Source organism: Centropristis striata, chromosome 4 (genome assembly GCF_030273125.1).
Source record: "Centropristis striata isolate RG_2023a ecotype Rhode Island chromosome 4, C.striata_1.0, whole genome shotgun sequence".
NCBI lineage: Eukaryota > Metazoa > Chordata > Actinopteri > Perciformes > Serranidae > Centropristis > Centropristis striata.
Window position 1 is genome coordinate 3157781 of NC_081520.1, and position 27367 is coordinate 3185147.

The following is a 27367-nucleotide window of genomic DNA, read 5'->3' on the forward strand; positions in this document are numbered from 1 at the left end:
ACAACAAACCACAGTGAACATGAAGGAAGAAGCTGATGAGACCTTTGGTTGGCCCCGTGGATGATGGGACATTTAGTTACTAAAAACCAACGGATGGAAGCGTCGATAAGAGCATGGTTGTGTTGCTAGGCAACAAGGAATTCACATATCACCATAGCAGCACATCCAGCCTCAAGTATCACCTCAATGCTAAACATATAGCAGCTAGCGACTAGTGTGCTAGCTAGCATGGATTGTGTTTTACTTAAAAAACCAAAGTATTCTAGTTTACAGAAGGTCTACCTACCTATAGGCTACCTGGATTTATGAAATGTACGATATTTATAAAATATGCTATTGCTACACTTAATGGCAGAAATTGCACTGGTCTGTTGGACTTGAACAAAAATAAACAATATTTTTGTTGCTTAAGCTTATGTATTCAGTCATTATTCAATGGTATACTAAAAATCCATGTGAAAAAAATTACTTCTCACTGTTCTCAGGTCAAATGTTTATGCGATTAAAATGCGATTAATTTCGATGAATTAATTACAAAGCCTCTAATTAATTAAATTCATGTTTTTAAACGAGCCCCGGCCCTAATAATTACACATGCCTTAATTCAAAAGCAGGATTTTACTGTTGAGTTGGTTGATGTGGAGCTCATTTTCAACTGTTAACTTATGACTATTTTCTGTGTGAACAATGAAAATCTTTTACCTACCTTTACTGAAAAAAAAAAAAAAAAACTGCACTGATTTAAACATTTATAAAGTTTAATAAAGCTCTCAGTCTGCTGACCAAATATTACAAAATACATTTGTAGAGACGGAATAGTCTCACATCAATAAACAAACTTTTGTTGCGTTCGTTTTTGACGTCATTCAAACGTTCCACACTCTGATCACGCCCCCAAACGCCCCTCAGACTTTTTTCTTCTTCTTGCTCTTCTTCTTCTTCAGCGTCTCTTCTCCTCCTTCCTCGGCTGTTTTTCTCTTCTGTGCCGTCTCCTCCACGCGCTCCATGTTCTCCCACACCTCGTCGTCACCATCATCTTCCTCTTTCACCTCCGGAGCCCCTCCCTCCCCCGTCTCCCCACATTTGTCCCCCAGGTCTTTGCTGGAGAGCAGGAGGCAGTTGAGTCGGGACTTGAGGTAGACTTTGTGCTCCACGTTGCGCTCCTCCAGGCTGTGGATGCGGAGGAAGCGGTCCAGGCCGCAGGACGCCACCACAGGCTGGGAGGGGTGGCACTGCAGCGCCCGCACCCCCCCAGACAGCCCCTTCAGAACACCACGGACCACCCCCTTCCTCAGGTCCAGCAGGGCGATCTGTCCGTGGGTGTTCCCCACCACCACCGTGTCACCGCCGGCGGTCAGGGACAGAGCGGTGAGCGGGTGCTCGCCGTACGCCACCTCCAGGACGGGACGCCGCTGAGGGGAGGAGGGGTCGAACACGTGGACCTGACGGAGGAGAAACAGTGTTAAAGCTGCAGGGAGTTTTTAAACCACCAGGCAGAAAATACATGGCATGTTATTCAGACAGCTGTGGTGCATTCAGTGGCATCCATTTTCGGATTTGCCATCGTGTTTTTTGGTTTGTTGTCGTGTTTTTTGATTTGTTGTTGCATATTTTGATTTGTTGTGCCGTTTTCTGTTTTGATGTTGTGTTTCTTGATTTGCCGTAGTGTTTCTTGATTTGTTGTCGTGTTAAGTAATTGGTCGTTGTGTTTTCCATTTTGTCGTTGTGTTTCATGATTGTTGTTGTGTTTTTTGATTTGTTGTTGTGTTTTCTGATTTGTTGTTGTGTTTTCTGATTTGTTGTTGTGTTTTCTGATTTATTGTTGTGTTTTCTGATTTGTTGTTGTGCTTTTTGATTTGCTGTTGTGTTTTCTGATTTGTTGTTGTGTTTTCTGATTTGCTGTTGTGATTTGCACTTCAGGGCCACCGTACATTACAGATGTAAAAAAACAACAACTTTATCTTCTTTAAATTGTTTGTCCTCATTTTAAAAGAACTGTCAGTCAGCGTAGAATGACAGCTGGTTCCTATCCTGGGTGTTTTATTTAGATGGTGGGGTGAGCCTTGTTGTTTACAGAACAAAAAATTATACGGTACGTTTTAAATATCATAAATCAAGGGAAAAAACTTTTTTGGTAGCATGAGTTTTAGTCCACAGAGAAGTAAACTTTAGTTTTTTGAAGGAGTTTGGCTGATAAGACAGGTACTTCTTTAACCCTCTGGAGTCACTAAAGCACCAGTGAGTTGTGTATTTTTCTGTTTTTTGTAAAAACAAATCAATTAAAAAGGTGTGTTTTCTTTAAATGTTTTGGTATGCATATTTTAAATTTGTCGTGGCGTTTTCTGTTTTGTTGTTGCGTTTCTTGATTTGCCGTTGTGTTTTTGATTTGTTGTCGTGTTTTTTGATTTGTTGTGTTAAGTAATTGGTCGTTGTGTTTTCTGTTTTGTTGTTGTTTTTTGATTTCTTGTTGTGTTTTTTGATTTCTTGTGTTTTTTGATTTGGTGTTATTATAACCTTGCTGTGATGTAGTGTTCACTTATACAACAATAGTATCCACAGTAGATAGGAGATGCGACCTGGAAATCCCCAGCTATACATTTATTAAATATGTGACGAATCTGCTAACTGAGGCAAAACACAGCTGCACACGAGTACGGCAACCAGTTGGTGTGGAAACCAGTACATACACACTGTATTGCTACAGAGCTAACTGTAGCTAACTATCATTAAAGGCGGCTCTTTTTAACGATTACCCCACGATTATCATATAGTACTTTTTGGATAGGGAGCGTTTGTCCTGGGGACAAATAGATCTCAGTCTTAACAGAAGGTTTTTAACAAGCCAATGAAACACACTAGTGATGTGCGGATCGATACTGAAATATCGATACTTCAGATACCAGATCTGTATGCTCTAAAATCGATTCTCAAATGAAAATATTGATACTTTTGATACTTCAGTCATTTGTGGTAATGTATATTATTAGCAGGAATACGGTGGAAAGTAACTAAACTATTCAGATCTTGTCTAAATGACACGCTGCTGGTAGGAACTACTTTTTCTTCCGCCTGGGTAAGAGTCTAATACGTAGGCGCAGTGGCACTTTTTGAGTGACCCAGGATAATAAAAAAGCAAGTATTTGTATCCCCTTATTCCCCTTATAGTCAGGCGGCTTAGGACCAGATTTAAGAATAAAGGGGACACGCCGGAAAGAACCAATATATCTTCCAATCCACTTAAAAGGTCAATCTTGGTGTCAAATATGCATTTTCTGGGTCATGGAATCATTTAAAGCTACTGAGAATATCACTAGAGATCTGACATGAGATTAAAGTGTTCCCTTGATTTTTTTTGAGCAGTGTACATTGCAGCTAATCCGCACTTTCCCGTGAACAAAGATTCATTTTCAGCTCAGGATTCCTTGCTGCAGCACTTGAAGACCTACCAGTCTGGGTGAAAACGAACATATCTATTTGATCAAATAACTATCTAGTGATATTCTCAATAGCTTTAAATGATTCCTTGACACAGAAAATGTATATTTTGACACCAAGATTGACCTTCTAAGTGGCTTGGAAGATATAGAGTTTATCATAGACTTTATATGGCTGCCATCTCCGATCCACAATCTTGACGAAGTGGCTCCTACCAAAAATTGAAACCTATGGTGATAGAGAGCATGTGGAAAAAATTTGGTGCTTTTGTCCGACGTGTCCCCGTTATTTGGCTAAGCCGCCTGACTATTATATATATTGTGAATGAGGCTGCTACCTCAGTATATTTCTGAGTTTAAACTAAATAGCTCAATAAGTGACTCTGATGTCTTGTATTAAATTATTTGAAATACACTCCTTTTTTTAGATTAACCAGGCACATAAGGTCTATTTGCACAAAGTATCGGATCGGATCGGTATCGCCGATACCAGCCTGAATTTTACTCAGTATCGGATCGGAAAGGAAATCGGTGGTATCGAACATCACTAAAACACACCTGATGGTAACCTGTGCACGTGACCACTTTGTCAGAGTCCGGGATGAAGGCCATGTCTCTGACCCAGTGCGGCCGCCGTAGATCCAGCCAGTCGTCCCGCAGGTTCTTCGCGTTGAACACCGGCTCTTCAGGTTTCTGCAGGTCCCAGATCTTCAGCCCGTTCTCCTTCCCTCCGGTCGCTACTTTGTGCGGGTGCGCCGGATTCTGCCGCATCCTGCACACGTTCTTCCCCGCATTCAGCTCCGTCACGGGCTCGCTGCGGTCCTCCGCCCACACCCGCAGCGTCCCGCACTCCACGCAGGTGACCAGCGCGGAGCTGCTGAGCGCGGCCAGCCCGGTGAAGCAGCCCTCCGCCGGCTCCCCGCAGCGCCGCGACTCGGTGAAGGCCCCCTTCTCGATGCTGAAGGTCTTCACGGTCCCGTCCACGGAGCCCAGCAGCAGTTCGCTCTCCGCCGGGTCCCCCCAGCACAGGGCCCGGACCTCCTGGTCCCGGCTCAGGTGGCTCGTGTTGCAGAAATTGAAAGCCTGTTTCCGGGACAGACTGACCCCCTTCAGGATCCCGGTCTCCGAGCCCAGCCACACGGAGCACAGCCGGCTCGTGTCCCCCATCACACAGTTTAAATGGAGCCCGAACTGGACTTCAGCGGCACCGCCAAACACGCGTGTTTTCTTCTACTGGCTGTGTCGCACGTTACAGACGTCACACAGTGTCAGAGTGGGGTTTTTCCCCCCGATGAACTTTATTGATACGGCTTTTCTCCACAGAGATGTTACAGAGGAATAACTGCAAGATAGATAGATAGATATACTTTATTTATCCCAAGCTGGGAAATTACATTGTAATTACATTGTCTCAATCAGTAGTTCTCAACCTTTCTATCAGTTTAAAGGTCCATTCTGACCTCCTGAGTGTGTAACAGTCAGCTTCAAGCCAGAGACTCCTTGGAAAGTAATAACTTTCTAGTTTGAAATTTGTCAGAAAAGACACAAAATTACCCCAAAAGAATCAAATTGACCACAAAATGACACAAAATGATCAAAAACGACACAAAATGACCAAAAAAGGAAACAAAATAACCAAAAAAGACACAAAATTACCAAAAAGACTAAAACACATGAACACTTTTGCACAGTGGAGACAGAGCTGACTTCTAAAATGATTTGGCGACCCCCAGAAATCATCTTGCGACCCCAATTGGGGTCGGGACCCCAAGGTTGAAGAAGACCCAAGGTCTAAATCAGGGATGGGCAACTTAAATGCTGGAGGGGGCCACAACACTATTCATCAACACTACCACAGGGCCACATATACTAATAATAATGAATTTTATTTATAGGCGTCTTTCAGGACTCTCAAGGTCACCTTACAATAAACAATTAAAAACAAAACAATAATAATAAAACAGCAATGGCAGTAATAATAAACAACAATGAAACAATTACGAATTAGAACAATAAAGACAACAATGACAGTAATAATAAACAATAAACAACACTGAAACAGTACAGAGAAAAATTGTAATTTAAAATGCATATATGACCGTGCACTTAACCAGATATGATGAAATGTTGAAACTGCAATTTTAAATATGTTTACAGTGCAGTAACTTAACTATTTCATGCTCAAATGCATGTATAACAGTATAAATAGGAATTCAAAAGGTTTGAAGCAAATAAAAAAAAAGGCGCAGCCTTAAGCCAGACACTCATCTGTCCTCCTTTTGATAAAATAACAAAAAAGTCTGCCTTTTGTTACCTTGTTAGTTTAATACTTATTGGCTAAAAATGTGTGTCAAAAAAGTTGTGTCAAAATAAGTAATTTCATTAGTTTAATTTTCGTGTAGTGACCTATCAACACATGGCTAATTTGAATATTCAAATGAACCATTTGAATATTCAAATGAGCCATTTGAATCACCACAAGAAGAGCTCAAGCCAGGTTTCCACAGAAAAGAAAACACTGGGAGCCACAAATACTTTTTGACATCTAAAATGAAGATAACACTGTATATATTGCATTTTCTTACCTTTACACTTTGTATAAACAACTATAGTGTGTTGCTTATGAAATCCATGAAGTGCTACAGAGAAAATTACATTTTTATTTATGTAATTAACACATTTTGAACATTTTGAATTCTTGAAAAAATAACAATAAAAAGCAACATGCCGAGTTGAAGGTCTCTTTCAAATGAATTAAAAAGATGAACTTAAATGATCCATGTAGCAAACAAAAGCAAAAAAGATGCTGTGAGCCGTCATCCTTATATCGCCTTTGGGCTTTCGGAGCTTGTAGCGGAGCCTTGACCTGAATTTAAAAAATAAATCGGGGGGAAAAAAGCACTATGTCACTAAACAAAAATAAATAAATATTTGCAAAATATCTGCATAAATGTTTATTTTACCTGGTTAATGGGACTTCTGCTCCTGAACCCAAAAAAGATTTTGGCGTCTAATTTGTTTTTTACAGATGTGAATACCTAAATATTTGACAGGATTTTACAGTTTTTTGACAGTATACCACTTATTACTTAGTCATTTGATTTATGAAGGCAGATAATTTCACATTTATTCAAATTTAAATATAGACCAGAGGCTTGGGAATAATATTCAATGGGTTTATCTTTCAGGAACAGTGTCATCAGCAAGTTGAGAGATTCTAATTTCCTCATTAAAAATGGAGATGCCTTGCATAATGGTGTCATTCAGAATACTAAGATAATTAAAGTTTATTTAAAAAAAAGGAAAAACGCCGTTACGTCATTGACACGCGACCGCGAATTTTGCGCATGCGTATATGGTGGAGGCTTCGCCATTTGGGATCTCCGGGCTACAGTAGCTCGGTAGCTGTTAGCTTTCACAGCGAGTTGTTGCTTTAATCGGGTTTATTTTGCCCGGTTTGATAAAAGTAAAGTAAAACAGAGACCAGAATCTGAGTGATGGACGGAGAAGAGGAAGACTTCAAGTCCGGGAGCCACTCCGGTAAAAACCAAAGGATGTTCTGCTTTGTTTGCTTCCAGGCTAGCTGCTAGCTGCTAGCTGCTAACTGCTACTTTACTCATGAACAGTGGGTCGCAGATGAAGCCTCAGGTTATAAATATCATACACAGACATTTATTTATTATCCAGACTACACCATGTTTGTTGAAGAGGTGTAGTTATTGAGGCCAGCAGCAGTGTCTGACAACAACAAGCAGGAAATGTGTCCAAGTTTAGCTTGAGCAGACCTGGGTGAAGTTAGTTTGATGTTGGCTATTCGTCAGATATTCATTTTGGGTTCATCAGCAGTTCCTGCTCAGCTTTCACTCAGAAAACAATATGATACCCATTTGTCAAGAGTAAATGTTTTGTATTTGGCAACTGTTGAGATTTGCACTTCAAACTACATTTTAGATTTTTATTTATTTATTATTATTATTATTATTTATTTTAAAAATGCATATCATGATATTGGCAACGTTCCTACTTCTTGATGTAGTGGTTAAAGTTGTTTTAATCACAAAAAGCTACTTACTCCCTGTTGCTAAACAAATGCAGCTTTCAAAATAAGAGCACAGTGTGTTAAGAGAATCCACCACAGAATTTACAAGAAGACTGTCAAAATAAGATGCTTTAAATAAAACATACGAGAACCTTTATTCTTTTTTACAAAATGTCATTAAAATATGCCCCCGGAACCCCTAAATGTTTTTTTTAGTCAAGAGTAAATGTTTTTGTATTTGGCAACTGTTGAGATTTGCACTTCACACTACATTTTAGATTTTTATTTATTTATACAGACTTAAAAAATCATATTTTCTATATCTTTTTAAGCATTTCGTAATATCGTCAAGAATATCGTTATCGCAAAAATAGCCTGAAATATCGTGATATTCTTTTAGGGCCATATTGCCCACCCCTAATTGCTGTTTCTGTTTGGTATAAATAAATAATAATAATAATAAACCTGTCCTTGGCTGCTGAAGACCTTGGTGAAGTTAGTTTGATGTTGGCTATTAGACAGATATTCGGATATTCATTTTGGGTTCATCAGCAGTTCCTGCTCCGCTTTCACTCAGTCTTGTCAGAAAACAATATGATACCCATTTGCTCCTAACTGCTTGGTTGTTGTTGTTGTTTTTTTTACCTAGGAGCCGTCAATAAATTATCCCATTAATTTCCTTTAGAAAATGTCTTTTTGCTCAATAGCTCCCAAGTTATGGGACCCAGACCCCCCAGATTAATGTAGACCTGTTCTGCTTAGTAGTACTAATGAGACACACCTCTTCAAAATTTCATATTTTGCCACTCCTATTTTATTTTATTTTTTAAATTCCTATGGAAAATGGCTTTTTGCTCAATAGCTCCCAAGTTATGGAAACCTAACACCCCAAACCAATGCAGAACTATTCTTCTATGACATACTACACAAACACACCTTAATATATTTTTTCTCACTCAGTTTTATTCATTTTCTAAAGAAAAATTCAATGGCTTCCATGTTATGGGACTCAGACGCCAAAGATCAATGCAGAGCCTCTCTGGTATATGTTTTTTTTTATGAGTTGTTATGCACATTTAATAATAAAGCAGCTGTTATAAAGGAGAAGTAGAAAAGTACTGGCCAGGTGAAGCAATTTTGCACACAAGCATAAACTTTAAGCAATATTGCACATGAGCTTAAACTTTATGTAATGCATTAATTCTATGGATTATATTAAAATACTATCAATACTATGGATTATATTAAAGCACATGCAATACTATGGATTATATTAAAGCACTATCAATACTATGGATTATATTAAAGCACTAGCAATACTATGGATTATATTAAAGCATTTATCAAGCAATGTCAATGCAGGTTAGCTGACTATTATTTAAAGCAGTATCAATGCAAGCAAGCTGACTATTACTTAGACTAGTGAATTTAAAAACAGACCCAAATAATATATCTTGATGTTTTCTTGTTATATTTAATTTTACTACCATGTGTTACATACTTGTGGACCTTAAAACATACGGTTTTTGCATAGGGTTTGGCGTACAGACTGTAGCACAGCCTGGAATTTTTCCCTGTTAAGGTAGTTCCATATCTGATAAGTACCTGTTTAAATCAGGTGTTAAGGTCATGTCTCACATCCAGTTTTACTACCCTAAATTCAGTCAGATTCAGACTCCTGGCATCATCTACATATCTGTGACACAAGTGTGACTGTGCAAGACTGGCTTTCCGCCAGAATCGGTCTAAAGGCATTAATAACGCTAAAATTATTGCATATCATGCCTATCTGGTGTTTATTGACCAGATAATTGATCTAAGACAGGGGTGTCAAACTCAAATACACAATGGGCCAAAATTTAAAACTTGAATAAAATCGCGGGCCAACATTGAACAAATAAACCTTTTAATATATACCAAACATGTTTTGCTTTAACATTAAATATGGAACCAGCAACGCTTATAAACATACAATATATAACTAAATAGTGCAGACATGCAAAATCAAATTTCAAATAAAAACACATCAATGTCATTAATTTATTAAATAAAAATTAAATAAAAATCGTATGCCTCTTTTCTATTTGCATCCTTCTGATTTAAATATCAAAATAAAGTTTTTCAACAGGTTAATACATTAAAAAATAAAATGACAATAATAAATCTAGTATTAGCGGTAAATGCGTCCTATAATACTGGCGGGTCAGCTTTTATAGTACAATAATATAATTATTTGGTATTGCCTCGCAAATAAAATTACACTGCGGGCCAAATTTGGCCCGCGGGCCAGAGTTTGACACCCCTGATCTAAGACACCAAATCTTGATATGTTTGTTCTGGATCTTAATGTTTATCCCTCCAGGCTTAAACCGGTGTCACTACTGGCTGGTTTTTACTTATTGTCCTCAACATGCATGTCTCTTGAATTAAGTTTGGCTGCAGACTGTAGCAGAGCCGGAGATCTTCTTACATTTCAGTGGACTTTCCCTTCTGAAAGCATCACAGTGCAAGTATATGTGTTGATGACCTCTCTAAACAACATCTCTACTCGTTAAACTGCTGTCCATCCAGAGTCAGGCAGCCGCAGGTCTTCTGGAATCTCCAGATTCTCAGCCGCTCTCATCATGTGTTGTCAATGCCAGTTTTTGCCTGAATTGTGTGAGTGACCCGTTGTGTGTTCTGCAGATGACGGAGGTGGTACTCCAGTTCAGGATGAACACCCTGCGTCAGACGGCGAGGAGGCGAGAAGTGACAGACATCAATCTGAGGTCAGTATGAGGCTCTGCATGGATCTCAGCTTCTCTGTGCACTTGCTCTGGGACAGCTTTCAAATCAAATCAATCAAAATTACTTTATTTATCCCAGAGGGGAAATTCAGTTAGTCTGGTAGGATATCTGGAAGAATGAGCCGGATGGATGGTGTTGAATGCGCTTGAAAAATCAAAGAACATGATAGTCACTTAAGCACCAGTTTCCTCCAGTCCTTGTAGGTATGACCGTGTCTCTACAGAAGTTGATGTAATCAGTAAAGCAGTCAACCTGTCTGTCAATGTCCATACTGTTCTCAGCAACACACTGTTTCCAGCAACACATTCCAGTCTGTACATTCAAAGCAGTCCTTTTGAGCCTCAGTAGCCTCTGGTGTCCATTTCCTGACTATGAGTTTAGTTGCAGACTGCCTCCACACACAGGGTTTGTAACAAGTCTCCAGAAGAACTAAGCTGTGATCAGATCATCCAATTGGGGGCAAGGCAGTAGCTCTGTAAGCTTGTTTGACATGAGCATACAGCAGATCAAGGGTTTTATTATTTTTCTCTGGTGGGACAATTAACGAACTGTGTAAATCCAGTCAGGTGAGAGGAGAGGGAAACATGATGAAGTCTCCTGATATTATCAAGAATGCTTCTGGGTGTTTAGTCTGTATCCTAGCAACAAGGACATGTAGAACTTCACATGGAACTTCAGCATTTGCCTTGGGTGGAATGTACATGTATAAGTATTGTTATGATGTGATATATATATATATCTCTTGGTACAAAATATGATCTCAAACTGCCAACAATTCCATGTCTGGACAGCACATCTTCTCCTGGACAGTAACATGCAGGAGTGCACCATCTCTGGTTCACAAATAAAGCCAAGCCCCCACCTTTCTTCTTGCCACTAGCTTTAGCATCTCTGTCTGATCTAATGAGAGTGAAGCCAGGTAGATCCACATTGGAATCTGAGATGTTTCGTGTTGTCAGCTTAAGCCCGACGGCCAGTTTATGAGAGCCTTGATTGAAAAAGTCTGAGATCTTTAGATTGAAATGTCTAAGAATGGGAGCAAAAGAAAAGTGTGTTATGTTCTCAGTGTATTTAAAACGCTGTTTGTGTCAACAGGACGAGGGCAGCAACGATGAAGACGCCCCACACGCCATGCGGACCGGCGGGGCCACCAGCGGCTCTGACAACGAGGCGCACAGAGGAGCCGACAGCGACTCGGAGGACGAGGCCCCTAGGGGCCGCTACGACGACGACGACAAAAGTGACTCTGAGGGTGAGGCCCCCAGGGGCCGCGCTGACGAAGACAAAAGCGACTCCGAAGCGGAGGCCCCTCGCCCCGCTCACAGCGACGACGACGACGACTCCTCTCCGGTGAAACGCAGGATGAGCAGCTCCGATAACGAGGAGGCGAGAGCGTCTCCTCCCGCCAAACGCCGGGGGAGCAGCTCAGACGTGGAGGAGGGGGGGCCGGGGCCCCGAGCCGCCGACAGCGACTCAGAGAACGAGAACGCTAAACCTGCAGCGTCTCCCGGCCGCCGCTCCAACGCAGACAGTGACTCTGACACAGAGACGCTCGCCAGACGCAAAGCAACACAGATAGACTCTGAGGAGGAGGAGGAGAAACAGCAGGAGGAGGCAGAGGGAGGAGGAGGAGGGAAGTGGAAGGCTGTGATGCAGTCTGACAGTGAGGATGAGGAGGAGGGGAGGAGGAAGAAAGCTCCCGCAGGAAGTAACGGAGAGCAACAGGAGGAGCAGAAAGACGACAGTGACGACGAGGAGGAGAAGCCAGGTACTCACCAAGGTTATAATAGTTTTGGATTTTTCATTAGTTTTAGTTTTAATTTCGTTTTGAATTTTTGTTTTCAAATTCAGTTAGTTTTAGTTAGTTTTTAGAGTGAGTTTTCTAGTTTTAGTTTAGTTTTTATTTTTGGAAAATGCTTAGTTTTAGTTTAGTTTTTATTAGTTTTAGTGTTAGTTTTAGTTTTTTTGTAATGGGCTATGTGTTCGTGCCAGATTCAAAGTGGTCATAATAAATTTTGCCTTTATTTCCTTTGGTTTATCATCTCAGCACCAATAAGGTTATTAACTGTTTTGAATTTTGGTTCTAGTGTAAACATCCCAGTCTCAGTAAACATATTCACCATGTGTTGCATGTTCAAATAGAAACACTGAATTATGAATGAAAAAAGTTGACAAAAACGAAAACTAAGGACATTTTCACTATAATTTTAGTTAGTTTTAGTTAGTTTTGTAACCACGCAATACAGTTTCAGTTAGTTATCGTTTTTTTAAAAACTCTAGTTTTTATTTTTATTTCAGTTAACGAAAATGTTTTTTCAATTCTAGTTTTCGTTATTTCGTTAGTTTTCGTTAACTATAATAACCTTGGTACTGACCTCAGATCAGCTCACAGCTTCCTGTGCTTGACTTTATTTTGTGCTAAATATGATTTTCCCAGAGGTAATCAACAGAAAACCTCTTGAAACTTTACTTCAGCATTGATTAATGTGTGACTGTGTGTTTCCAGTGAAGAGGAAGAAGGCCATTCTGTCAGACAGCGAGGACGAGGACGATAAGGACACAGATAAACCAGGTAACATGACGTCACTCACACTGAATTATGGGAAAGAAATCTGAAGCTGGCAGATGATAAAGCACAGGCACTGATTCGTTTTCATATCCAGGGACGATTGGCGTTTTGGTGCATAGACACTGTACAAGAAAATAAAAATACAAAAGCAAGCATGGCAAACAGTCAAGAAACAGAAAAGCTAAATCTAAAAAAAAAATATGTGCATTGAGACATAATAATCTGAAAGATGTCTGTGGTTTGAGCTGTTGGCCACATATCTGCTGACTGTCCAATACAGACAGAAAGCAACATGAAAATCTTTAAATAATAAAATCTTTAATCTGATAAAAATCTTTAAAAAATACAATAAAATACAATAAAATGTAATGTAAAAATAAAAATAAAGCGTCTAAAGAAGGAGTATGTATTAAGGAGTAGAATAGAATTCCAGTGCAGAATAAATATGAATATATGGTATAAAAATGTTGGTGCTATGAAACAAATAAGGTGCAATGAACAGTGTGCATAAAGAACACATAAAGTGCATAACGAACGGTATGTAATGAACCAGACTATTTGTTATTGTTTTAATAAACTTGCTCCATCTCATGTCTCAGCAGTGAAACGGAGTCGGGCGGTGTCCGATGACGAGAACTCTGACAGCGACGGCGGCTCGGTCGGTCCTGATAAAAGCATGGCGGCCAAACTGAGAGAGCTCGGCTCCGACAGCGGGAGCGACGATGACGAGAGGATGAAGGCAGCAGCGGGGAAGAAGGACGAGAAAGCGCTGTTCGGCAGCGACAGCGATTCTGGAGACGGGGATGAGGAGGAGTAAGTGCTGGACTCCTCACTTATATACCTGAAAAAAGTTTCCATTTAACCCATTTAGGCCTAAAACGCCTGGAAAAGATGCCTGGAAAACCTCTGGGCGATTTTGAAATAACCCCCTAAAACCTGAAGTTTTTTTGGAAATTCAACATTTTTCTGAATAAAAATCCTATGCATAATACTAATACATGCCCATTAGCAAGATGCAAACATGATATGACCATTGGAAGAAATAGACATAGTTCTCATTTGCCTACTGTAGTAGTAATAATAATAATAATAATAATAATAATAATAACAATAATAATAATAATAATAAAAAATAATAATGAATAACTAGGACTGCAAGCAGTACTGAACGGGCCCTCGCAGTACACGCGTGTCGGGGCATGCTGTTGTCGGGGTGTCTATACCACCCCTATGAAATATGAATTTTATTGCACTACTTTTAAACAAACAATAGGAACATTTTTTTGTGTGTGTACAGAGTGTCTGGTGCTTGTTGTAAACATAGATAGATAGATAGATAGATAGATAGATATACTTTATTTATCCCAAGCTGGGAAATTACAGTGTAGCAGCAGCATTACACACAGAGACAATAACAACACAATTAAATAATTAAATAAAAAGAACAACCTAGGCATACTTCAAGCAATAAAATATAAAAATACAATAAAAAAGTGTCTAAAGAAGGAGTATGTATTAAGGAGTAGAATTCCAGTGCAGAATAAATATGAGTATGCAGTATAAAAATGTTGATGCTATGAAACAAATAAGGTGCAATGAACAGTGTGCATAAAAAACACATAAAGTGCATAACGACTGTATGTAATGAACCAGACTATTTGTTATTGTACAGTGTGATGGAACACCTCCTGTAGCAGCACATACACACTGTACTGCTACAGAGCTAACTGTTAGCCTGTTAGCACATACACACTGTACTGCTACAGAGCTAACTGTTAGCCTGTTAGCAATTTGCAGATTGGACGCTAAGGGGTTAACATCCCCTCCGGTTCTGCAGCTGGGAGAGACTGCTGCAGGAGGACTGTGCCGCTTCGACTCGTTCTCACTCTTCTTAGCCTCCTCCTCCGGCCCCCTTTCAGAGAGAGAGAGAGAGCTTTCAGTGTGTCACAAGCGAACATTTGCTGTTTTTTGATACATTTTTGTACATTTTGGCCAAAAATTTGAATTAAATCTTCATTCTCTGTTCAATCAACATGTAAACCACCAACCAAAACACCAAAGCACCAACTCATTTATTCACGCACACAAAAACGATCTAAAAATGAAGAATTTGTGTTGAGATAAAGAGTGCAACGACTCCTAGAAGCAAATATTTGAACCCCAAATAAAAGCTGCTGCTTTGACCTTTGACCTCTGCTTCTTCCAGGAAAATGATCGCAGACATCTTTGGAGAATCTGGAGAGGAGGAGGAGTTCACGGTGAGTTTGTTGCTTTTACCTTCTGCATGTCGTGGTTCAACCGTTCAACACGAAACATTATTCACACAAACTGTCTTTCTCTTTCCTGCAGGGTTTCAACCAGGAGGACCTGGAGGGGGACAAGAAGGAGTCCAAGGAGAAGCAGCAGCAAGTGGAAGAGGAGTCCGACTCTGATGAAGGAGTCGACCGCAGCGGCGTGGAGTAAGGAGCAGTCTCTGTTTCACAGCTTGGAGCTTTTTCAGCTCTTTGTATGTCTGAAATCTGCACAGACATACAGACATACTTACATTTATCCCATATACTGGACTTTACTTTTAAAATAGAAATTGTACAGATATTACATGCATTTTAAACCTCTGAAGTCCAGGAGATTTTGGTTCAAATTTGTCAACTTCCTATGCATTAACCCTTTGGAGTTTGGGGCTTTTTGGGGGATTTTGTTGGTTTTTGACTCTTTTTTTTTTTTTTTTTTTTCATTCTGCCTGTATATGCAACTTAAATAATGATCACCATGTCATGCTGGTATCATCTTCTTCAGCTCAACCTCACCTGATTATTATGTTGTCATTTTGACATACTGGATCAACATTTTGAAACACAAAAAACACACAAAAAAATAATACAAAAAACATGTAAAAAAAAAAAAATGCACACACAATTGCAAAAAACACAAATAAAAAACATACAAAATACACTTTTTTTTATTTAATTTAATTTATTTTTTACAAAAAACACATAAAAAACACACCAAACAAAAAAAACCACTCACAAAATTCCAAAAAAACACACAAGAAACAGACAAAAACACACCAAAAAATTACAAAAACTCTCCATAAAAACAGACAGAACACACACATAAAAATGAGAAAAAGAAAAAAAACACACAAAAAGTAGCCCAATGTCACACAAATAAACAGTAAACACAAAAGATTGCATTAAAAGTGTTGAAACACACACTGACTCTGCAGTAAAAGTAAAATCATGTTACACTTGGTTGTGGTGATTTTACCCTTTGCCTGAAAAGAGTTGATGCATTAAATTGGACATGGAAACTTCTGGAAAAGCCAAAACAAAAAGTCGTGCTCCGGCACTTTCGTGGACTCCAAAGGGTTGAGATTTGCATTTTAATGAAGTCCTAGTTATTTTTTTTGCTTTTGTTTTGAAGCTTTAATTTGAAATGGGTGTCTAATCTAAATTGTGTTTTTGTGTTTAGCACCAGCTGCATGTCTGACTTTGACATTATGCTGGCCAAGAGGAAAGCCATGAACAGCAGGAAGAGGCGGCACCGCGACGGAGGGACGTTCATCAGCGACGCCGACGACGTGGTCAGCGCCATGATCAGCAAGATGAACGAGGCTGCAGAGGTCCGCCTGGCAACATAAAAACCTCAGGAAACCTTTTTGCTGGTGTTTTCCTGTAATAACGTCTGTGTTTTACTTTAACAGGAAGATCGAACTCTGAACAGTCAGAAGAAACCGGCGCTAAAAAAACTCACTCTGCTGCCACAAGTCGTCATGCACCTGAAGAAGTAAGAACGCTTTGATTTTACTTCATTTTAGTTTCTCAACCCTCCATCATTATCTGAGTTTCCATTAGACCGTTGGAAACTTGAAAATATCACAATAATTTTTTGTATTACCAGTTGGAAAGCTGGAAAGTCGCTAAATATAGCAACGAAGTTGCTAAGTTGCCAACACTGCTTCGCCGGCTTTTACAAATGGCGTGTGTTGTTGTGGCATCCAGTACTACGTCACATCCTGCTTAGCGCTCGTTATTTATTTATTTTGGCAGATAGATGGATGGATGGATGGATGGATGGATGGATGAAATAGAAGGGAAATTCAGTTGTCACAGCAGTCCGGTATTCAAGTACAATAAAATACAATAGAATAAAATACTGAGGTAGAATAAATAAAAACAACAATACAAAAAAACACACAGAATAGAACAAGAACACTTAAGAAGTTAAGAAAAGAACATCAGTTGGTAGGATGGTTGACAAGATGATGGTAATAATTAAACTGGTGATATGATGCAACAATGCTATAGTGACTAGACGGTATATAATAATAATAATAATAATAGTACAGTATAATATATATATAATATAATATGTAATAATAGATAATAAACAATATAAAAATAAAATGAAAAATATAAATAAAGTAATTATAAGTAAAATAATATATAATATATAATAATAATAGTAATAATAATAAAAATAAATAAGGCCGGTATAATAATAATAGTAGTATATTACAGTATATAGTAATACATGAAACCTTAACTATGCGTCGCCCCCTGGTGGTTGGTGGACTACTGGTGTAGAAAGTGTTGATTAGATATGCAGGAGAGCCGCATTTTAAAATGGAAATATCACCGACGATCACTTTAATTTAATCATGGCGGCCAAAATGGTGATCCTGATTAAAATTTGATTAATTGTGCAGCCCTAACAAGAGCAACGTTTAACAGAATATCTGTCCAAAATTGCAGCAAAACCATAGTTTACCGCTTGGTGTTTGTCCCTCAGACAGGACCTGAAGGAGACGTTTATCGACAGCGGTGTGATGTCGGCCATTAAAGAGTGGATCAGTCCTCTTCCAGACAAATCGCTGCCTGCTCTCAGAATCAGAGAGGAGTTACTCAGGATCCTACAGGAAGTGAGTACAGATGCCCTGCAGTTCACAGCTCCATTATGTGTGTTTAGTTCGGTATCTGACTGTGTGTTTCCTCCTGCAGCTGCCTAGCGTGAGTCAGGAGACCCTGAAGCACAGCGGGATCGGACGCTCCGTCATGTTTCTGTACAAACATCCCAAAGAGTCTCGATCCAACAAAGACCTCGCTCTCAAACTCATCAGTAAGGACGGCTCTCTTCAGGGCATGGCAGGGTTTGGGTTTTTTTTGTTACTGTGGGAGGAGAGTGTTAATCTCTGTCTTCTGTCCAGACGAGTGGTCACGACCGATCTTCGGCTTGACCTCCAACTATAAAGGGATGACGAGAGAGGAGCGTCAGCAGAGAGATCTGGATCAGCAGATGCCTCAGAGGCAACGACTAAGGTACAAACATGAAACATTACACAAACTCTCATCCCGCAGTGTGGAGAGGAAGGATTTTTTTTTTGTCAGTCCTGGAAATCACCTCTTATTCTTTTTATTTTATTTTTTTTTTTTTATTGGTGAAATTACGTAACAAACAAGGTGACATGAGAGACAAATACACTCCACCATGTGGACCACAAGTAGAGACCGCAGACATACAGCACAAACAACAACAAAGAAAAACATAAATGATAAACAATTTGCACAGAGGCATCACAGGTGTATGTGTGCGTGTGTGTGTGTGGATGTGGATGAGGGGCAGATGCTACAACATGTATATAAATATATATATAACATGGCTCACTTATATGTATAACACAATGAAAATAAATAGGCAAACAAACCAAGAAGTACTAACGTAACCACTATTTACGGGGATAAATCATTCTAATGGTCTTGGATGTTAAGAGCAAATTTCAACCTAATCTGGTGGAAAATAAGCAAAGAATCACTAAACAATGGATAACAAAGTATTTAGCAGAGGAGTATAGCTGAAGAACTGAGTATGGCCCCATGTTTATCATCGAAGTTTTCTTCTTAATTAGTGCATGTTTGTCGGCTTTGACTGGTATTCTCACCACATCGGTTTCCCTTTTTTATTGTCTTCAGTGCTTCTCATCCTCTCATCACATGTTGTGTTTTCCTTTCAGCCTTTCCTGTCTTTCTATTTGTTGTTTGCTTTAAGCTCTTTTCCTTTCATTCCTCTTCATCTGTCCATTTAATCTCTCCACCTCCTCCCGGTCCATCCTCCCCTCAGTCAGCCTCAGAAGGTGGAGAGGGCGGAGGAACCCGACGTCTTCTCTCCACCAATCAGGTCCAGTCACAAAATTGCATGATTGCACCGAGAGTCTGGCCTCCAGACTGAGCTCTGGTCAAAGTGCAAACACAGACGTCTTTTAGTTTGTCTCTTTGGTCTGAGCAGTTAAATGTGTCTTAGAGACAGAAGAGATCCTTCTAACATGAGTTGTGGCTGCATTTAGCCTCTCACATGCCTGAAGCTTGCAGTGTGTTTAGTGTTACGTTTCCAGACTCCATTCATTTCCCAGCAAAGTCTCAATGAATCATCTTCTCTACTGGTTAAAGTTACATCATGTTGCTGTTTATCACCACCAGCTGCTGCCATATTTGTTTTTTTCGTTTAAATTAGTTTTCTCGTTTCCTGTTACAATTTGACTAATGCTGGGCTTACACCAAAATATTTCCCCAGTCCCAGACTAAAAGCTGGAAGTCTTTAGTAAATCTAGTTTTACTGGAGTCACGGCGCTCCGTCATCTCCATGGTTAAGTTTAAGGTAGTAATCTGCTCTGTTTCATATCAGTCTTTTCCTAGTCTTGGTTTGGATCATATCAAACGTGTTTGATATTATCTCAAGTCTCAGTGACGTAACACAATCACCAACCAATAGATGAGCGGGGGAAAGGTCCCCGGTTCAGACCGGCCAGTAAAACCACTTCCACAGGAAAAAGTCACATCACAATAATGCCTCAATAAAAATATATGTGACATATAGTGATGTCATATATTTATACTATATATATATATTTGGGGCGCTGTTTCTTAGTAAAGAGAACAGTAAGGAGACCCAGTTAAAATGTATAAATGTATAGATAAATAAGTAATAAATAATGGATGCTTAATGTATGATGAACTAAATGAAAGCTGATAGAGCTGATAAATATTGAATATAATTATTCAGTTAAACAAATATAACTAAATGGGACGTAAATGTATATCATGAATTCATTTCTAAATGTTCCTTTCCTTTATTTTTCCTTTCCAACTTTTCATGTGATAAAAACCCTTTTTCAGCTTTTTGAGGGGGCATTTTGTGGCATCTTCTCTTCTTTTTGTTGTTGTTTTTTGAACGAGAACACTAACCACACTAGAGCAGCTGGAGCCAAAAGCTGCTTCGCCTCCATTTTGTACTAAGAGCATGATGGGAAAAAATTGCATGGTAGGAAAAAAATGCTAAAAGAATCTAGTTGTAGTCTTGTAAATAGTGACACTGAAAGATTCACAGTCTGGGACTAAAAACTCAACACGTGTCTTTAGATGTGAGCAGGAAGCATGAGTTGTACTGTACTTGAGTATTTCTATTTCATGCTCCTTTATACTTCTACTCCACTGATCTCAGATTAAATATGCTGTAGTTTTTACTCCACTACATTTGCCAGCTTTGTTACAGAAAGGCCTGCACACTTTAAATTTAATTTAATTAAGATTACAATTATTTTGACTGATTTACAATTAAAGACAAAGTGATGAACACATTAATAAAAATGATACTGGATCTTTATTATTCTGAAAGGGGCCATGCCGCAATATTTCAATTGCAGGACTTTACTTTTTAAAAAGATCTTGTACTTACATAAAAGTAGTAATGGAACAGAACAATAGAATAAAATACTGAGGTAGCATAAATAAAAACAACAATAGAAAAAAAGTAGAATAGAACAAGGACACTTAAGAAGTTAAGAATAAGATCAGTTGGTTTGTAATATACAGTGGCAATATGATGGTAATTATACTGATGATATGATGGTAATAATGTTATTGTGACTAGACGGTATATAATAAAGGTACAGTATTTAATATATAATAATTGTAATAATATGATAAAATAAAATAATATATAATAATAAGGGCAGTATAATAATAATAGTAGTACATCACAGTATATAGTAATAATAGTATGGCAGCAACAGTATATATGTATATTTATAATAGTAGTAGTAGTAATATCAACATAGCAATAGCTAGCAATATATTTAGCCTGTGCAAGGTGTGCATACCTACATAACATAATATATAATATGTAAACATGTATAAATATATTTATATATATGTACACACAAGATATGATATAATATGATATATTGTACCGGCATTATATATGCATATAAATACGAGACTGTACAAGATATACATACAATATATAATATACTAAGAGTATGAGTATTTCTTTTACCCATTAAATAGTTTTTCTTGTTCCACTGAAATGCTGACTAACCGCTGTGAGGTGGAGAATGCTAATAATAGCACGGAGGCCCAGCTGGTGGTGTTTCTGCTTGGAGTGGGACTTTTCTACCAGAAACCAGTTCAGTTTCTGACTGGAAGCACTGCTGGAATCAAATCTCTAATTTGTGAACTCTGCTTGTTTTCCAGCCCAGAGACCTCTCACTATTAAATTCATCCTGAAATGAACCGGAGTGTTTCTTTCTTCCTCTTCAGCGACTTTTTCTGGTGTTATTGGAGACTTTTGGTGACTCGTCCTCACTCTTCTTAACGAGAAGAGTGAGAACGAGTCGAATCGGCACAGTCCTCCTGCAGCAGTCTCTCCCAGCTGCAGAGCTGGAGGGGATGTTAACCCCTTAGCGTCCAGTCTGCCAATTGCTAACAAATTGCTTCCTCTGTCTGTCTGTCTGTCTGTCTGTAGTTCGGGTGGTCAGACACCTCGGAGAGACCTGGAGAAACAGCTGACTGGGGAGGAAAAGTAAGTTGAGCATCTGATAAAAAAACAGTGTTTCTTTGGATCCAGTTCCTGCTTAACTATAATGGAGCATTAGCATTATTCTAACTGAACCCCTCCTCTGTGCAGAGCTCTGCGACCTGGTGACCCCGGCTTCTGTGCCAGGGCTCGAGTCCCCATGCCCTCTAACAAAGACTACGTTGTGCGACCTAAATGGAACGTGGAGATGGAGTCAAACAGGGTGAGTATATGATGAGGTGAAAGTTAACATTAACACAGAGTCACCATTTAAAAAAACAGTGAAAAGGGCGATGTCCTCCTTCCTGTGGAGTTTATTATTGTAAAGGGGAAACATTTTAGAACGTATGAGGTGCATCTTTTTTTTTTTTTTTTCACTTTGGTTTTTATTAATTTTTCATCCAACAACACACAAAAACATAACTTCACAATACACAAACATGACATCCACATAAGAAAACAAAAAAAAAACAAATTTAAGTCCTGTTGGGAATCACATTCCTTCTTGGTCACTCGTTAGTTCTCTGTCTCGTCCTCTGTATCTAATGATCTTTCATCAGTCTTTGTCGCTGTTCCAGGTCCTGAAATATGTCCATTTCAGCCATTTGTCCTCCAACTGCGTTTCCTGCAGTCTTAAACGATGTGTCAGTTTTTCCATTATATAGATTTCCTCTATTATCTCTATCCATTGTTCCCGATTCGGAGGATCCACTCTACCCCATTTCCTTGTGATAGCTTTTTTACCAGCTATTAACAGTATTTTTACCAGGTACCTATCCCCTGCATGCACGTTTTCCTCTGTAAAATTACATGAATAGAGTAACTTACAACACATCGGGATCCCGTATCTCAGCAATGAGGTGCATCTTAATAAGAATATGTGAGAAGTTGCCAGATACTTCTCTGGTTGAGATTTTTTTTTTTTAATCCTTAAAATAATAAGATAAAGACCAATCCTTATTGCATTTATTGAATTGATAGTTTAAGCATTTAGAATTTTCTATTATATTTAGTACTTTATTCAATGCACTTTTTATATTTGGTATATAAAAGATGTCTTTTCTACCACAGTGTGTACATTGTGTAGCCCAGAACCTCTAAATTATAAAATAATCCCACCCTGATCACAGTAACCTGATAGAAGTCTGATTCTGGTGTGGAGGGCTGTTTGTATACAGGAAGTAATCAGGTAATCAGCTGAGCTGTGATTGGTCCTCTGTAGAGCGGCTTTAAAAAAGGCATGAGCCTGCTGGAGAAGCACAAGAGGCGCTTTGCCGAGCAGAGGAAACTGGGCAAGCCACAGGGAGCCGTCAAGATCAGCATAGAGGGCAACAGAATGCCCCTGTAGTTCCTGCTGCTGGCCTCTGGGGGGCAGTAAGTCCTTATGCATGGTGTGGTTCCACCTGTGTGAGGTGTCTGCAAAGAGTTTCCCCCTGGAACAGAGAACAGAGTTTCTGTCTCATGGGAACAGTCTTTGTCAGGAAACTGACTCACCTGTGATCTCTGAACTGAGGCTGCACAACTAATCGTGATCGCGGTTTTGGCTGCCACGATTAAATTAACCTGATTGTAGGTCGGTGGTGGGAAGTAACTAAGTACTTTTACTCAAGTACTGTACTTAAGTACAATTTTGAGGTACTTGTACTTTACTTGAGTATTTCCATTTTATGTCACTTTATACTTCTACTTCACTACATTTTGAGGCAAATATCGTACTTTTTACTCCACTACATTTAGCTGACAGCTTTAGTTACTTTACAGGTTGAGGTTTAACATAAAAAAAACACTAAATTTAGGTGATTAGACAATTTTTAAAATAAACCTCATAACAGAATATTAAGTAGTCAATATGAGCCCTACCTTGAGAAAATTAAAACGCTGTATACATAAATGCATCATTAATAATAATCTAATATAATATTTGGAATATATAAAATAATCTGAGCGGCTCCATTCTGCATAACGAGTACTTTTACTTTGATACTTTAAGTACATTTTGATGCTGATACTTTTGTACTTTCACTTAAGTGCATTTTGAATGCAGGACTTTTACTTGTAGTGGAGTAATTTCACAGTGTGGTATTAGTACTTTTACTTTAAGTAAGGGATCTGAATACTTTTTCCACCTCTGTTGTAGGGTTGTCACGATACTAAAATGTTCAACTTGATACCGATACTCAGGAAAATATTCGATACTCGATACCATTTTCGATACCACCAGGATAAAAACAAAGACCCCAAAATTTAACAGAAATATTTTTATTAACAAGAAAAATGCAACATGTTAAAATGAACAGAACCACAGGTTAAATATTAATAATAACAAACAGTTGTGCAAAAAGAAACTGCAACTATGATAACAAGCTTCAGGTCTGAGGTAGTGCAAAAAATAAATAAATACAATAAACAATAACAATTACAACAATATTTTGAGGTTGTATGCTGTGCACAATATTAGGAAAGCTTGATTAAAAAGAGGTAGAGTCGGCTGTGTGTGTTGCTGTTTGGTTGCAGGTCGACTTTTCTCTGCTTCATTCTGGGACTTCAAGATAGAAAATAACACTTTTCAGTCACCAACATTTATGTAAACTTTGGGGGTGCACCGATCGATCGGCCAGCCGATCGATTCGTTATTACAATATCGATCAAAATAATCGTGATTATCATTTTGGCAACATGGTCTCACAGAAATCCGTGGAATAGCCACGGAATCGCTCAAATTTCCGTGAAACTGACACGGATTTCGCTACAATGCAAGTTAATGACAGTCATATTTTTCTGGCGAGATCTTCACCACAAAGTGATTATGTACATTCATTGAGTGAATATTTAGAAAATAAAACATATATTTCTCGCTAGAAATGTGATCAAAATCCATTTTTATGCAGAAACTAAGTCAAAATATTGATTTTTTTCCGCCATGTTTTTTGTTCTGACCGCCGGAACCTTGAAAGTCACGTGACTTGGAACAAACCAATAGGAACAAATATCCATGGAATAGCCACGGGATATGACTGTCATTAACTTGCATTGTAGCGAAATCCGTGTCAGTTTCACAGAGATTTGAGCGATTCCGTGGCTATTCCATGGATTTTGAGTTAAGCGAAATCCGTGGCTATTTCACGGATTTCTGTGAGACCAGGTTCCATTTTGGCCATAATCGTGCAGCCTTACAACCACCCTTCAAAACCTCCAGACTTCCCCTTTAAAAGGAAAGATCGTTAAACATTTCAGAGCTCCCTGAACGCGTCGCCATCTTTTCTAACTTGGTGTTTGTTTGTTGCAGCACGGCCCGGTGAAGAAGGGGATGTCCCGGGTGGATAAACAGATGCGTCGATTTGCAGACATCCGCCGCCTGACGAAGCCAGGTCATGCTGTCAAAATCAGTGTGGAAGGCAACAGGATGCCACTCTGATTTTAACCTCCATAGGATTTTTTTTTTCTTTTTAATGCGTCCCCCCCACCCCCCACCCCCCCGCTCCTCAGGTCCAGCTCTGACTTACTGGCTGAGGTCAGATACTTTGACCTTTGTCAATATCTGCTGTTAACTCATCTGGTATTTGGATAAAAGTTATCAAATAAACGCTGAAATGATCCACAGAATAAAAGATACCTGGCTGCTAACCTTAGTAGTATTCATAGTCAGGCGGCTAAGCCAGATAAAGGGGACACGCCGGACAAAAGCACCAATTTTTTTCCACATTCTCTCTATCACCATAGGTTTCAATTTCTGGTAGGAGCCACTTCATCAAGATTGCGGTTCGGAAATGGCAGCCATATAAAGTCTATGAGAAAAATTCTATATCTTCCAAGCCACTTAGAAGGTGAATCTTGGTGTCAAAATCTACATTTTCTGGGTCCAGGAATCATTTAAAGCTATTGAGAATATCACTAGATGATTATTTGATCAAATAGATATGTTCATTTTCACCCAGACTGGTAGGTCTTCAAGTGCTGCAGCAGGGAATCCTGAATTGAAAATGTTTGGAATCAATGTTCACGGGAGAGTGGATTAGCTGCCATGTACACTGCTCAAAAAAATCAAGGGAACGCTTTCATCTCATGTCAGATCTTGATCAACAAATTATTTACAGTGAGTCATCTAGTGATGTTCTCAATAGCTTTAAATGATTCCTTGACCCAGAAAATGTAGATTTTGACACCAAGATTCACCTTCTAAGTGGCTTGGAAGATGTATTGGTTCTCATAGATTTTATATGGGTGCCATCTCCGATCCGCAATCTTGATGAAGTGGCTCCTACCAAAAATTGAAACCTATGGTGATAGAGAGCATGTGGAAAAATTTTAGTGCTTTTGTCCGGCGTGTCCCCTTTCTTCTCAAATCTGGTCCTAAACCGCCTGACTATCAGGTTGATTTTGTCTCCTAGCATTAGCATTTGTTAGCAACTGCTAACCAAAGCTGATGCTAACTGATGCTAACTACATTACCTTCACCTCTAAACCAACAGGATCTTTATTGTAAGCTAATGAGAGCAATCAGCGTTAACTGAGTCCTTTAATGTTAAACAATGTCAGCACTTTATTTTGCTAATGGTTGAATTTCCCCATTGTGGGATTAATAAAGTAATATTTTCTTCTAGCAGTCAGCTACATGAACTATATCTCCAATTGTTGACCTGAACAGTGTCAACTCTCCATTTTATCAGGTGATTTCTGTTTATAATCTGATCCTTAAAATCTTTCATGTTACAAGACATTAGTCTCTCAATGTTAATTGTAGAGTATTTTTAAAACCCTTTTACCACACTGGCAGATGTTAACACTAGTTTAAAGAAAATAAAACTTAGTTACAGATTATAGATTTTTTGCAGTGCAGGTAGTGCAAACGGCATTAGTTTTAAAGTGATAATGCCTCTGAAGGAAAAATTAAATTGTCTTGGTAGGAATTGTTTGTTTGACAGGAACTGAAAGTGACCACAGCTGTTTGTCTCTTTCTTAAAGCTGCCTTCTGATTTTTACAAACTTAAATAAAGATAAAATTATCATTGCAGTGCTGCCACTGAAATTAAATGTACGACTACCGATAAAGAGAAGAAAAGCTGAGACAACATTGCTTTGTTTTGACCCTGTTGGTTTAGAGATGAATGTAACGCAGCTGATTTAAGAATTATTTTGGTGAGATTTTGAGTTATTTGTCCAAAGAACCATCAAGTTACAAGTTTTTGAAATCTTTCTTACTATGGATTTAAGAATAAAATCTTCCCTCACGCCCTTTTGGTTTCTAAATGTAAAGGTATTTGTGTTTTGCTAATAGGCTGGCCAGACCTCCTCCTCCTCCTCAGTCCATTTTGTCCCCTCCCTACTTCCATAGCGGCTGTACAGAAGTATGTAAACTGTCTGCAAGGCTGAGTTCACACAGGTAACACAGTGATTGTGTGTGTGTGTGTTGACTGTGTGAATCAGCCTGTGTGTCTGCACTGTGTTCTGGATCAGGTGATACTTTTCTAAATAAAGACTCGACGGGAACTCACCTCTGCTCTCTGAACTCTTCTGTATAGAACTTCAGGTTCACTTCATTACTGCTATTTGGGCTCACAATAGTTTCATCACAGTATTTTGATTTGATTTGATTGAGAATTTATTTGAACACAAAATAAAAGATGAACATTTAAAAACAAACGAACAACAATAAATACAAGACAACAACACAAATGAAACAACAACAAGACT

General features: G+C 38.8%; 2 protein-coding genes across 3 annotated transcripts; one reads left to right on the forward strand and one right to left on the reverse strand.

The window, feature by feature from the left end:
* Positions 1–740: 740 nt before the first annotated feature.
* On the reverse strand, positions 741–4693 carry wdr74 (WD repeat domain 74). Its single transcript, XM_059331406.1, has 2 exons — positions 3993–4693; positions 741–1442 (listed from the first exon to the last, which is right to left on the reverse strand). The coding sequence occupies exons 1-2, from the start codon at positions 4599–4601 to the stop codon at positions 906–908; spliced, it is 1146 nt and encodes a 381-aa protein (XP_059187389.1). The 5' UTR covers positions 4602–4693; the 3' UTR covers positions 741–905.
* Positions 4694–6766: 2073 nt separating this feature from the next.
* On the forward strand, positions 6767–27167 carry LOC131970114 (protein IWS1 homolog). Of its 2 annotated transcripts, none has more exons than XM_059331402.1 (15): positions 6767–6974; positions 10159–10241; positions 11356–12028; positions 12767–12832; positions 13429–13642; positions 15036–15087; positions 15179–15288; positions 16301–16451; positions 16533–16615; positions 17621–17750; positions 17830–17947; positions 18036–18147; positions 21626–21682; positions 21788–21899; positions 24963–27167. In XM_059331402.1, the coding sequence occupies exons 1-15, from the start codon at positions 6932–6934 to the stop codon at positions 25089–25091; spliced, it is 2133 nt and encodes a 710-aa protein (XP_059187385.1). In that variant the 5' UTR covers positions 6767–6931; the 3' UTR covers positions 25092–27167. The 2 variants fall into 2 exon arrangements, with proteins under 2 accessions (XP_059187385.1, XP_059187386.1); XM_059331403.1 differs by having other exon boundaries at positions 13432–13642.
* The last annotated feature ends 200 nt before the right edge of the window (positions 27168–27367 follow it).